At 34.3% G+C, this 13,631-nt stretch overlaps 1 protein-coding gene across 3 annotated transcripts in view; it reads right to left on the bottom strand.

Moving 5' to 3' along the window:
* Window positions 1-13,631, bottom strand: part of ADGRG6 (adhesion G protein-coupled receptor G6) — a 162,306-nt gene that overhangs the window by 43,030 nt on the left and 105,645 nt on the right. For all 3 annotated transcript variants that reach the window (XM_062186851.1, XM_062186853.1, XM_062186852.1), the window contains 6 exons: window positions 12,150-12,235; window positions 9,178-9,230; window positions 8,214-8,276; window positions 3,936-4,078; window positions 1,188-1,299; window positions 107-171 (listed from right to left, as the gene is read on the bottom strand). In XM_062186851.1, coding sequence (XP_062042835.1) covers window positions 107-171; window positions 1,188-1,299; window positions 3,936-4,078; window positions 8,214-8,276; window positions 9,178-9,230; window positions 12,150-12,235 — 522 coding nt within the window. The remainder of the gene's footprint in view (window positions 1-106; window positions 172-1,187; window positions 1,300-3,935; window positions 4,079-8,213; window positions 8,277-9,177; window positions 9,231-12,149; window positions 12,236-13,631) is intronic.

Genomic DNA, 13,631 nt, shown 5'->3' with positions numbered 1-13,631 from the left:
ATTAAATAGGATCACATAGCAGAAAAACGTGTCTAAAGAGGAAAAACAATCATGAAGAATGAGGTAATTTCATTTTGTCACTGAGAATTGAAGAAAAACTGCTTACTTGAACAGTTGGAGATATCAAGAGGCCCCCAATAAGCCAAAGATGTGTTGGAAGAGCTGGGATAGCTATGAAACAACAACAACAAAAAGATATTTCAAACATTTTGCATGAGTTTACAACTGTCAGAATTAGTTAATAGGTTTTAGAATTTACCCTGACACCTAGGTAAGTTTCATGTGAAAATAAAACTGTAATACATTGAAGTGAAACTTCCACTAAAAATTCACAGTAACACATACCAAAGAAACAAACCACTAATAATATCTGGTGTCTGAACCTATGCATGTTGGTCAAGTTCTGCTTAACAGCTTTACAGGTAAAACCTGATTTTTATTTCACATGACTGGAAAGTAGATTATAATTCACATTTTATGGTGAGGAAATGGACTTACATAAGTCAGGGAATTTCCCAAGTCTTTAGCTAGGAAGAGACAGGGCCATATTTCAAACTCAAGTCCATAAATCCTGAAAGCACTCTCTTTTCCTCCTTAGGACATGTCAAACACAGGAGTAGATGCCAAGTATTTACACTTGGGTAATGGCCCACTTCTGAATTCTTCCAAGAAAATTTAACTGGGAGTAGGATGGAAGGTAAGAATGAAACTTGACTTGCCATTTAGCAAGTCCCTACAATTATCTTATCTCCATGAAACAGTAAAAAACCTATATCTTGACAGTGTCCATCAGAAGACTCCTGCCACCTAGATGCTGCCTTATTACTTGTTTCCCATTTCTCCCTTCTCCAGATACAAAGTCTGGAATTTGAGCTGCATGTTCCAAGCTTGTAAACTTGCAGGTTTCATCAGTGTGCATGGTGCTACAGACTGGGACCACCCTTTGGTTTACAAATTCCTCTAGCTTTTGGGGGGAAGGAGTCCCTCGACATGTTGCTGGAAGAAAAATACTGCCTTTTGGATAACCTACTTTATTTTCCAACCCACAGGAAGCATATGGGTTAGGCACACACAGATATTCTGACCTTTCTTCCCAATCAATTTAAAGCATGAGAACTACAATGTAGTACCTATAACCCTGGGATGGTAGAAGGGGAGCTTTGGATGCGAGTCAATAACAGAATTACCATATCCGTGATACAGAAAAGCCAGGCTTATCTGGACAGGAAAGGCTATACTCAGAAGGTGCAATGGATGGCCAGTGAAAGCCTTTGGGTTCCTCTAGGGCGGCGCACACACCTATGAGAAAATAAGGGTGAGCATGAGAAACACTCATCTATTACTCGGTTAGGTAAAAGCAAAAATAATGATACTTGTAATTTGGTATTTATTTCATGTAATATTAATATTAAATTAATATTTACAATTAAATTATTGAATTTTATATTAAATTAATATTTACAATTAAATTATTGAATTTTATATTAAATTAATATTAAAATATTAGTGTTTAAAAATTGATAAAAATTCAGAAATTGGGAAATGTAAACATGTAATACATTTCAGAAACAAAAATCATTACATCTTGAAAAACCACCAAATAAAAAATACACACTCATGTGAGTATGTATAAATGTGATACATTATCATTGTAATGTAAATCATTAGCAGAGAATAAAATAAGTTGCAGTCAAAAATAAACAATACAGGAAATGAAAAAAATCTGAAAAATATATAATGTAATCTTTTTAAAAAGGGAAAGTCTACAGATTAGTGGATCAATAAGGTCACTGCTGAGTTGTGAGCATATTTCATGGAGAATTTTCCAGCTGCTGATAACACCCACTGCCTGGAAGCAAGAAGGCACATGTAGGCCAGCTCCACACATTGATCTTCACTTTTCCTCCTCAAATCATTCCAAATTTTGTTTGAAAATTCTTTAAGTGATGACATAAATGATTCACATTTACATTTCATAAAATATCCAAGAGCATCAACATATAAATAGCAACAATAGAATTACATATTTCAAATACTGAAAAACAAGTTACACGGGTTTGCTGGAAGTGACCAACATAGTCAGCAACTGAAAACTCAAGTGTGTTATTATGTTGATAGCGTGGACTTTTAAATTGTCATATTTTAGCCTAAAATTTTCCACCTGCTAGAAAATGTCATCCATGTATCCACTTGTAGGAAAACAGTAAAATGCGCAGTGTAAGTTACAAGGCTAACTAAATGTTCAGATATGCATAGGGAGTCATCCTGGGATTCTCCAGCCTCTTAGGACAGATGGGACTGGTCTTGCCAGGGTTCCAGGTCTTAGGTAAACTCCCACTTTTCCACTCCTCCTTGGTAAAGATTCCATGTATAAAAAGACAGCAAGTTGTACCATCCCTCCCCAGGAAGCCTTTTTTTTAGGTAGCAAATATTTTCCCGCAGAGACTCAGAAACTGTTTTTAATATTATGACTATCTCTATTATTCTTTGCATTCATCCAGCTCTGTGAGGCTCTGTAATTGCATATGTTGTCACAGGAGAGATGGGTGGTTGCTCACAGAAGTGGAGATGTCAGATTCCTCACTGCACCACGTTTCTGGTGTCAGTGGTCATCGCCTTCTTAGGGCTTCCTCACCTTGCTTCCCCTACTGCAGCCTCATAATGTATATAGTGTTAGAGTATCAACACTCTCTCTTGATTGCTACTAAAATGCTTGAGATTGTTTGGATAAGAGTTTGAGTGTCTCTCAAAGGTTCATGTATTGGGAGAGGAACTTGGTTCCCAAAGCATAATTAATGGATTAAGGCTGGTGGCTTAATCTAATATGATGTGTAGGAGGAAGGCCCAGTGGGAGGTCATTGGGGCATACTCATGGAAGGCTGTTCTCAGGAGAAGGTTGGTTATAGAAGCTGAGCTGGGCTTACCTACCCTCTCTGTGCTTTTTAGCTAGCCTAGTAGTGGTCATTCCTCTAAACAGATGAATAAGCTGCTAGAAATAAACTTTTATCTTTACAAGCCAAAATACTTCTTTCAGAAGTAACTTCTCTCAGGCATTTTAGAGTTACAAAATGGTATAGTACTGAATTCTAATATATTATTGTACTTTAGTAATATTAGAATAGTTACTTTTTATTGATACTGTATTTTTGCTTTTCTAAAGTTTTACTTATTTATTTGGAAAGCAGAGTAACAGAGAGAGAAATGGAGAGAAACAGAAAAAAAAAAAATCTCTCAATTTTTCAACTTCTGGTTCACCCTCAAAACACCACAACAGTCAGGACTGTGCCAGGCTGAAACCAGGAGCCAAGAACTCTATTCAGGTCTCACAAGTAGGAGCTCAAGCAGTTAGGCCACCATTTGCTGCCTGCTTTATTACTTTGATCCCATTGGTATAGACCTGATTTTTTTTTTTTTTTTTGCTATGTCATCCCTATTTTTTTTTTTCTTAAAAAGATTCATTTATTTAAAGGTCAGATGTACAGAGAGAAAGGGAAAAACAGAGAGAAAGATAATAAACCAGCCACTGGTTTACTCTCCAAATGTCCTTCAATGGCCAGTGCTAAGCCAGGCCGAAGCCAGGACCCAGAAGTTTCACCCAGGGCTCCCACATGAGTAGCAGGAGCCCAAGCAGTTGTGCCACCTTCTCCTACTTTTCCTAGGCCATTATCATGGAGCTAGTTCAGAAGTGAAATATCCATGATATGAACCAGTGCCTATATGGGATTCTGGGGTTGCAGGTGGTGGCTTTACACACTATGCCACAACACCGGCCTCTATGTATGTCATCAGTTTTCTACAATGTCACCAATATAATGAATTTCATCGTCAGAAAAAATATTCTTACATAAACAAGAAGAAAAGTTATTTCTTTTGTTTAATTACAACTGACTCTAGACATAGGAAATGTGTATTATAAAAGAATTAAAGTCACTTACCCAGTTGTCTCACGTTCACTGTATACAGCTTCAAGCCCTCATCCAGAGACTCGTTATTTTTTAAGAGCTTCTGCTGAATGGTTTTTCCTTCTAAAGTGGCACTGTTGGTAGCATTGTAAACTAGAAGGGCCCAAATCACCATCCTAGGAAAACATTTCAAACAGAATTATTGTTGAGATTGTGGTTTGGCTGGTTGCCTTTGGTGAGAAAAACAGAACACTTGTATGTGGAAGGTTGACCAGGAAGTGCAGACATTGAAAAAGCTGGTCAAGGTGCTCGCCAACTTTGCTGTTGCATAAATTATAATATAAAAATATTTCAATAAGGATAGATTTTATAGAATATTACATGTGCAATTCTATCATCTTGCCCTATTTCTTTTCAGAAGTGTTTACATGTTTAACATCAATATTGTTTAATAATATATCATGTATTGATATTTTATAACATGCACACAAAAACAGTACCATAGTTTTGGTATATTCTATGTTATTTCTTAATGATCAAAAATAAAGTTTCTGAAGAAAGATTAGAAATTCAATGGATCATTTTACTTTTGAAATTATTAAACGCATTATTATTCATAAATGTTGTATGATTTCTTCAGGAGAGTGACAAATGATTTTTCCATTTTCATGAACCATTTTCAAGTACTTTGTTAAGTAATCAAAATATTCTCTGTGATTGGTTGGCACAATGATGAAGAACGTGATAGAATGTCTGACCTTGAAGATCTTAAAAAGAGCAAATATCTCTTTGGGAAGCAAAGAGATGTATTCTGGAAGCCCTTTTAATTTTACAATTTCAGGGCATATAATATTCTGTTCACTTGCAGTCACAGCTATAATAAGAAGTAGAAATCAAAAGACTGATTTCAACAACAGAGTAAAATTAAATGACATTATTTTGTCATGTAGAAAATTTTTCCCCTTATATATGAAAGCTTTGAGTTTGCAAACAAAACTTTCATCTTCTTTGTATTATGAGGAGAAATAAATAATGTGACATAACAAAAGGCATTATATTCTCAAGATCAGTTATGTTTTATAAACAAAGACAAAGTAGTAGCATTTGTTTATTTTTTACAAACCTACAGAGTATTCAGTGGAGAGGTATTAGCATATTTATGACATTTTGTGAATATGAATAAAAATTAGAGTACTAATATATTTCTGTGCTAAAACAATAAGAAAGAAAAAGTGAATATCTTATATTCAAGGTTAGGTGAAATTATAGAATAGCTCCATTTTTCACACCTTAATATCTGTGCTAATCTCAAACAGAATATGCTCTAATGTTCTAATTCTCTCTGAAAACTATTTTTCTTTACAATGATCTACTACTAAATGTTCATATACAAGCCATAATTCAGGATGACACAGATGTGTGAATATAACTTTGGTATCTTAATAATTTTTAAAATTGCCTATGAAGAAGTATCTCCAGATTAAATGACTTCTCGAAGATACGCTTTGCCACTCGAGTTACTGAGAACTTGGGAATATGACCTTTGTATTCATTCACTTGAATATTGAGAACATGATCAGCACAATGTACCATGGATGGTATTGAATACCGGAATTCACCAGCTGAAGAGTAACTATGCATTTTCATAGGTCTTATCTGTGTTGTTTTCCTCTCCCATCCTGAAAACTAAAACTATTTTATGGTTCTGCAAAGTCTAATTCTATCTGTTGTCACCATCAGCCATTCTTTATTTGAATAGACCAGTCTCTGTGGTTTTGGTTTCCTGTCTGTCTAGGCGATAGAGTATGATAGTGTTATCTGAAGCTACAGTGATTCATTTGAATCAGCAGGAAAAGTTTAGAAAAAAAAAATGTTTGTAAAACTAGTAGACTGTGGTTTGAGGAAAGCTGTGAGAATATAAAGGTTCATCAATGGCATAAGAGTAGTAGAGAAGGGGAGGGCAAGGCAATAAAAATAAATATGACAATAATGCCAAAAGTTCATACCAAAGAAAAACTAAAGCGTGCATTTTCCCCACATACGCAGTCTTAGTTCATTCTCTGTATAATTATCTATGAAAATATTTACTAGTTTCACAGACTAGCAAATTGAGATTCCATAAATTTAAACATCTTTCAAGCAAGGGTTTCTGAGTAGCTAACATATATTAATGATAGCTGACTTATCATTACAAGATTGGAGAAGATCCACAGGGAGTAAAAGTGAACGCTGACTTCCACTGGTGATACCCATACTATGGTTGTCTCAATTGTTGGACAAAGTGCCCAGCAAAGGATCCAGATTGCTGTTGTATCCAGTAGAGAAGGTTCAGTGTGATCTAGCAGTAAGGGTTAGAAAGAAACCGTTCAAATAAGTGGAGGAGAGAAGCCCTGTTACCTTCAAGAATAAAGTATTGAAATGTATAAGGGTGCTTCAAAAAGTAATTAAAAGGTATTTATTTTAATGCAAATTTTTTAATCAATATAACTTTTTCATACTATATATTTTTCCATGAACATTTTGAAAACCCACATAGGCATGAATTTCAAAATCTTTTTTGCATCAAAATGCACTTTTAAAATTTTTTAAATTCCATTTCCTGCAAAATTTTTGAAGTACCCTTATATTGCTGTTTTCAGATCATAATGGAAGAGACATAACATAAAATCGAAACAACTTTCCCTATCAGATGGATCAGTCCAGTTTGTTGAACACAAAGAAATGGCAAATTCCAATATAATTTTTAAAAACATTTGTTCTTTTGAGTTCGCCGACTTCGATCTTATTCAGACAAGGTCATAGTCAAAGTGGAAGTTCTCTCCTCTCTTCAGAGAAAGGTACCTCCTTCTCTGATGGCCCCGTTCTTTCTACTGGGATCTCACTCACAGAGATCTTTCATTTAGGTTTTTTTTTTTTTTTTTTTTTTTTTTTTTTTGCCAGAGTGTCTTGGCTTTCCATGCCTGAAATAATCTCATGGGCTCCTCAGCCTCCATAGCCTTGGCAACTCATGACTAGAGCCTAGGGAGATTACTGACGCCATAAACAAGAGTATCAGGTTGTTAAGCCAACAACAGGAGTCACTGTGCACTTACTCCTCATGTAGGGTCTCTGTCCTTAATGTGTTGTTCAGTGTGAATTAATGCTATAACTAGTACTGAAATAATATTTTACACTTTATGTTCTGTGTGGGTGCAAACTGATGAAATCTTTACTTAATATATACTAAATTGATCTTCTGTATAAAAAGATAATTGAAAATGAATCGTGATGTGAATTGGAATGGGAGAGGGAGTGGGAGATGGGAGGGGTACGAGTGGAAGGAAGTTATGGGGGGGGAGCCATTATAATCCATAAACTGTACTTTGGAAATTGATATTTACTAAATAAAAGTTAAAAAAAAATACTATTTACATTATTAAAAACTAATTTGGTAACTTTTAAAATCAGCACTTGTCATTTTTATACAAATAAAAAGGTCATTACTCCTTGAAAAAAAAATTTGTTCTTCCAATGTTGAGTAAAAAAGAAGAAAAAGTAATAAGAAAGCTCTCTAGCCAATTCTCATTTGAAATCTTATTTTTATCTTCTTGTAGTAAGAATAAATTGTCTGAAAAGAAGCAAACTTTATCATCATGCTTGCACAGCCAAAACATCAATTCAGTCAACTGAAACTCAGCAAGACTTACATGATCTTTGCTTTTCAAATGATTTTAACAAAATCTTTAGAGATGCAATCAACTATGTAATATTGTTCCATTGAGGAGGATAGATCGTTTTTCATTTTGCACCACTCTTAACAGCTGGTTCTTATAAACCTACTGTTTATATATGCTAGACATATTCACTAATTTACCTTCATGGTTAAGTCATAATCCTGACATAAATTTTAAAATGAATGCCTTAGAAAATTAGCTGATGGCTTTAAATGCTGAAATCACTTTTGTGCCTATAATCTGTATTATTAGATATTACAAAATAAAAGCACTTTATTTAAAATAAAGCCACTTTCCTTAAAATCTCTTTGAAATTTCAAATAACAGATTATGACAAATAAAAAAAAACAAAAATGTTAAAAACAGTTTATACATTTTAAATGTTCTACTCATTAATTAGATTTCATTAGATGGAGATTTCTATTCAAACTGTTACATTACTATCTGCAAGGAGGAAATGCATGTATTAGTGCTAAAGAAATAATTTAAATATGCTACGTGAATAAAGATTTTCTATCGCATTGCTTGTTTATCTGCCAGTCAAGGCAGTGTGCAAGACAAAGGATAGGACACTTTCTGTAAGACTCCGCAGGGTTACCTTTGATCATTCACAATGCTTCTCTTGAATTTAATGTTGTCTTCTTCCATGCTCTGGTGAAAACTACAAATATAAATATACATATTCATTATATATCTTATTTAGCAACTTCATCCCTCATCATCAACAATAAAACCTGCTAAGGTGAAAGAAAGTGGAATGGATATTCTAGGACACCATCTCCAAATGTGTGTGCTGGGGTCTTGTTTCTTTCATAAAGCTGGGCACCTTTGGGCTCTTGCTCTGCGCAAGGATTGACGACGAATAATAGTAGACGGAAGAACCTGAGAAGTTCTGATAAAGCAACCTGCAGCTTTCACTGAACAACATACTTCCTGCACTTATTTACAACTTGATCTCTCTAGTGAGTTATCACATCTTTCGGGTCACAGAATATATGCTTAGGGGTTGTGAAATACATTTTAGAAAACTGGCTTCAGGATAAAAGTATAAAACCAAGAACAGATGATAATATTTGCTGAGGAGTTAGTGGTGCATTTAAAGAGAAATGCGGGAAGAGAACTTTTGAAAAGCCGTTGCAATCAGAGCACAGGTGCCTTATTTGTTATGTAAGTGGTAGGAATATAACTACATGAGCCATCACAGCCCCTTCCTAGAGTGCACATAACCGGAAGTAGGAACTGGGAATGCAGTATGCAAACCAGGCACTCTGATGTGTGATCCCGAGTGCCCCAGGCAGTTTCTTGACTGCTGCATTAAATACCTGCCCCATGCTAAAATTTTAAACAATGACTAGAATTCATGATGAGAAATGTTTGAAACTATTTCTGTAGCATTGAAGCATTGGTTGAAAGAAGCAATATAATATTGAGTTGTTTTACAAAGATTATGAATACAGTACGTGTGTGTATGTGAGAATGTGTATAATGGTACAATTGGGGAAAGGGTAGAATTAAATTAGATACTACTTTTTATTTCTCGAATAATTTATTCTGTCATTTACCTGATATTAATTACATAAACAGTGTAGTTCCAATTCTGGAAAGTTGAATTGAGCTGAAAAACACAATGCAAAAGCCTGAGTTTTTGGAATATTTTTTTTTTAAATTGAATCAAGTTTTCCCCCCTCTCCCAAAATAAGCTGTTAGTGGGATAGGACTCCAGGAAAATCCTGAAGATCTGGGTGAGCCAAACATAAATGCAATATTTACAGGATCATTGTACACCAAGACCTGACAAACATTCTTTCTTCCATTCCTCACCATGATCAGAGAGATAGGCCATATCCCCCTTCCATTGCCTTGTACATGAAGAAAATAAGGAGAAATAGCTTCCTCCAGTTTACGTAATCAAGAAGTAATAGATCTCAGACCAGAACTGAAGTCTATCATTTCCTCTCTAGCCCTTAATACAATGAGACTAGCACAATAAATGCCTTCCTTGTTCTTCATTTAATAAACACTGAGATGTACTGAGACATGTTTTCTAGTAATTAACATAATCTAACAATATTAGGAATACAGAAAAATTAACAACATGAACCTTTAGAAAGCAAGTGAAGACTAAGTGCAACATTACTGGGATGACAGAATTCGTGTTTAGTCTTTAGAGGCTCTTTGGGGCTCAGCATCAGACTCTTCGGAGGCAATGAATTTCTCTCGGTATAAACAGCGAGCTTCCAGGATGCAGGTGAAAAACAGAAGGTCTCCACTTACGTAAGATCCTGCTATCTATGTATCACCTCCAAAAGTTTCTTTAGATCTTATTTCTATGCACATGTAGCCTTCCTTGTACTCAATTCTGAAATTCAGTGTATATTTTAGAGAATGTTGACAAAAAGTGTGAAATTATTTTTAATTATAAATTGCAATACAGTGAATATTCCTTATGCACAATGCTTTGGAGATAGAACTGATTCAGATTTTATTTTTTTCTTGAATTTTGGAATAGACTTCATGAGTTCAACATCTCTAATCTGAAAATCCAATCATCCAAATATTCCAAATTCTAAAACTTTAGGAGTACTGCATTAAAAAAAAAAAAAAACTTGCAGATTTTGTGGGATGCTCAATCTGTTTTATGAAGCAGGGAAATCACTTATATTTTCTCCATGACCAAACAAGTATCTACTTCAGTAACTTGCATATTAAATGAAAAGTTTTTGTAAAGCCTAGCTTTAGGTAACAACAATGTTATGCTGACACTGTCTGAAGCAAGTACCAATGTAAAATTACACTTTGGCTAGCACAAACTTTCTGGTGAATGCTAATTTTCAGAATTAATGATAGTACCAGAGTATTTGTTTGAAAATGAAAATAAAGAACTGTCAAAAGAAATTTACTTCTGAAATCATTCTGATTTTAAACAAAAAGAACAATGCTAGAGAGAAAAATGGGATGCAAGAATGTAGTCTCTCTGTAAAGCTCAAGAAATTGAACACCTCTGCTAGTGTTTGAGTCAGCTGTTACTGTATCATTCCAAAAAGAAAGCAACTGCATTTATTTTGACTTCTATTACAGAATTTCATTTTCCTCTCCTGTTTTGCATCACAGTTGTTAATTACACACTTTTGTTTCTGGATATTGCTTTTAAAAACAAAACTACGTTTTCCAGTGAGTTATTCTTCATACGTGTACACACAAATAAGAAAAGTCACCTTTCCTGCTTCAGAATGTCTACTTTTATTCACAATGACTTTTTTTCACAAAAATACTAATCTTTGAACTATAACAGAATTCTACATAAAAATAACTACAAAGCCTTACAGTGTACTGTAGGTAGGAAGTGAAAATTTTGAAATTGGTATAGAGCGAATAAAAAGGAAAAAAATCATCGGTTTTATTTATAAAGAAAAGAAAAAAGTTAGATTTTCTAAAATCAGAAACTACCAAATTGTTCTCTGATAGAATATTGCTAAATAAAGTATAACCTAATGTCCCTCAACAGAAGACCTAGGCAGTCAAATAATAAAATAGTATGCTGTGTGTTTGTGTTTCTGTCCTTTTTTTTTTTTTTTTAAGATGAAGTCCTTATATTAATGTTATAAAATCTGGCAACAAGAAAAATATGGTGGAGAATGATGAGTAAAATACACTACTTACTTCTAGCGTAAAAAGGAATGAAATAAGAATTTATAGTCATATTTTCTTTTATATACATAAAAAATCCAGAAAAACCACGTTAACAGTGATTTCCAAGCAGATGGGTTGGTCTCCCAACAGATGACTGACAAAGATGGGATGATTTGTCTTTTTATACTCTGACTTTGATCCAACATTCAAACAAAAAGAATAAGAAATGTATTTTGAAAAACATAAATGGGCTGGCGCCGTGGCTTAACAGGCTAATCCTCCACCTTGCGGTGCCAGCACACGGGGTTCTAGTCCTGGTCGGGGCGCCGGATTCTGTCCTGGTTGCTCCTCTTCCAGGCCAGCTCTCTACTATGGCCCGGGAAGGCAGTGGAGGATGGCCCAGGTCCTTGGGCCCTGCACCCGCATGGGAGACCAGGAGAAGCACCTGGCTCCTGGCTTCGGATCAGCGCGATGCGCCGGCCACAGCGGCCATTGGAGGGTGAACCAATGGCAAAAAGCAAGACCTTTCTCTCTTTCTCTCTCTCTCTATCCACTCTGCCTGTCAAAAAAAAAAAAAAAAAAGAAAAAGAAAAAAAGAAAAACATAGGTGGCACTGTGTGGATCTACTAGTAGATAAGGATACTTATCAAAATCTATTTCCATTTGTGTGGTACCTTTCTTATTTAAGATGCTGATAGTCTCCTAGGCTGTTTATTACCCTTTATTCAAATATACCTCTCTTTCTTTGTAAAAGCACATCCAATCTCATGTGTCTATTCCTATATTTATAATGAACAGCATCCATGTTTCAGGATGACCCTAGATTCAGTTACCCAGAGTCTTTTCTAGATTTTAAGAACTTGAAGATTTACAACAAAATATAAATTTTACCAATTCAACTTACCCATTCTGCAACCTTGCTCTGTACTTTTACCTCAGGGTGATGAAGGCTGTTTTGAATCACTATCGATATTCTATACATAATTCCATCTGCCCATTGGAAACAAGATTAGTCCATTAATTATATTTGACAGTAATTTTAAACCATTTAAATATAGTCATATCATTCCACAAAAATTATAAGAAATGCTTTCTACAGAGCACAGAAAATTTCTGAGCTACTTTTCATGTTAAGCTTACTAACCTATCTGACTTAGGGATAGTTACCAAGTATCTATTCCTACACAGAATGTATTGTTTCTAAATTATCAACTGTATGTTTCATCACACTCTATAAATTCTATAGATAGTTGATATCTACTATTTGCAAAATGATGATTTTATGCATAGTTTGATTTCTTATATGAAATTATACTTTTTGCACATTATAAAGATTGATAATGAGGTTGGGGGCATGAAAACTTGGTGAGATTATGGGCAGACATTAACTGGGAAAAGAACAGGCTCATGTACTGACTGCCCACAACCCCTCCTTCTCATTTTCTTGTTTTCTTCTCCTCCAATATGACATCTACTATACTACTGTATTTTACCTGATTTCTGACCAGATTTTCTTAAAAATGGCCATTAATAACAAAGTAGAAGGAAAAAAGAAAGAATGTTGGCAGGAAGAATTTTAAGAGGACTAACTTACATAACAGGAAAACCTTATTGTCTAAAAGGCTCTGTTTCTTTCGTTTTGGGGCAATCTTCAAAGTAGCCTTTTTTTTTTCTTTTTTCTTTGTTGCATGAAAATCAAAACTCAATATTAATGGTTTGCTAAATCTCTCTGGATGTGTTCTACAGGTTATTTTACTTAAAGTAACTAATGAGGAAAAAATACCCATTTAAATATGATAGGTTATAGAAAAACAAAAACTTTTGATTTTCATTATTGTTAATCATATTTCTTCATCATTATGTTGTCTTAAGTAAAAATGCCCAGAAAATAAAGAAATATAGAAATATATAATTAAAATAATGTTGCAGAATACATTTAATGAAATAATGCAGAGGCAGTAAAAAGTTACAAAAGTATGTCTACATGAACCCCTGAATCTAGCAAAATGTAAATTCCAGTCCCACTGCATAAGGAATGTCTTTCCTGTAAAGTAGTCAGTTTCATGTCTAAATAACAGAATTGCCACCCCCCTACAGGTATAATTGCATAATGTATAAATGTATAAAACTGCTACAAGCCCAAGACAGGTGACTTTTTAGTTATGCAAACTAGTTTATTTCAACTTCTAAAACTTTTCAGACATTTTAATGATATTTATTTTATACTCCTTCAAAAATATTCTGAACAAAATGTATTCAGAGGTACACATTAAACAAATGATAATTCAGACCAAAAAACTATTTATCTTACAGATTTTATAATGTCAAATCATGAACTTTCTGAATGTTTGAAAGGAAATTCAAATCGTAGATTTTCTGAATAACT

Source organism: Lepus europaeus, chromosome 3 (assembly GCF_033115175.1).
Source record: "Lepus europaeus isolate LE1 chromosome 3, mLepTim1.pri, whole genome shotgun sequence".
NCBI lineage: Eukaryota > Metazoa > Chordata > Mammalia > Lagomorpha > Leporidae > Lepus > Lepus europaeus.
The sequence above is the reverse complement of the archived record's forward strand: the minus strand, read 5'-3'. Positions and strand labels throughout refer to the sequence as shown.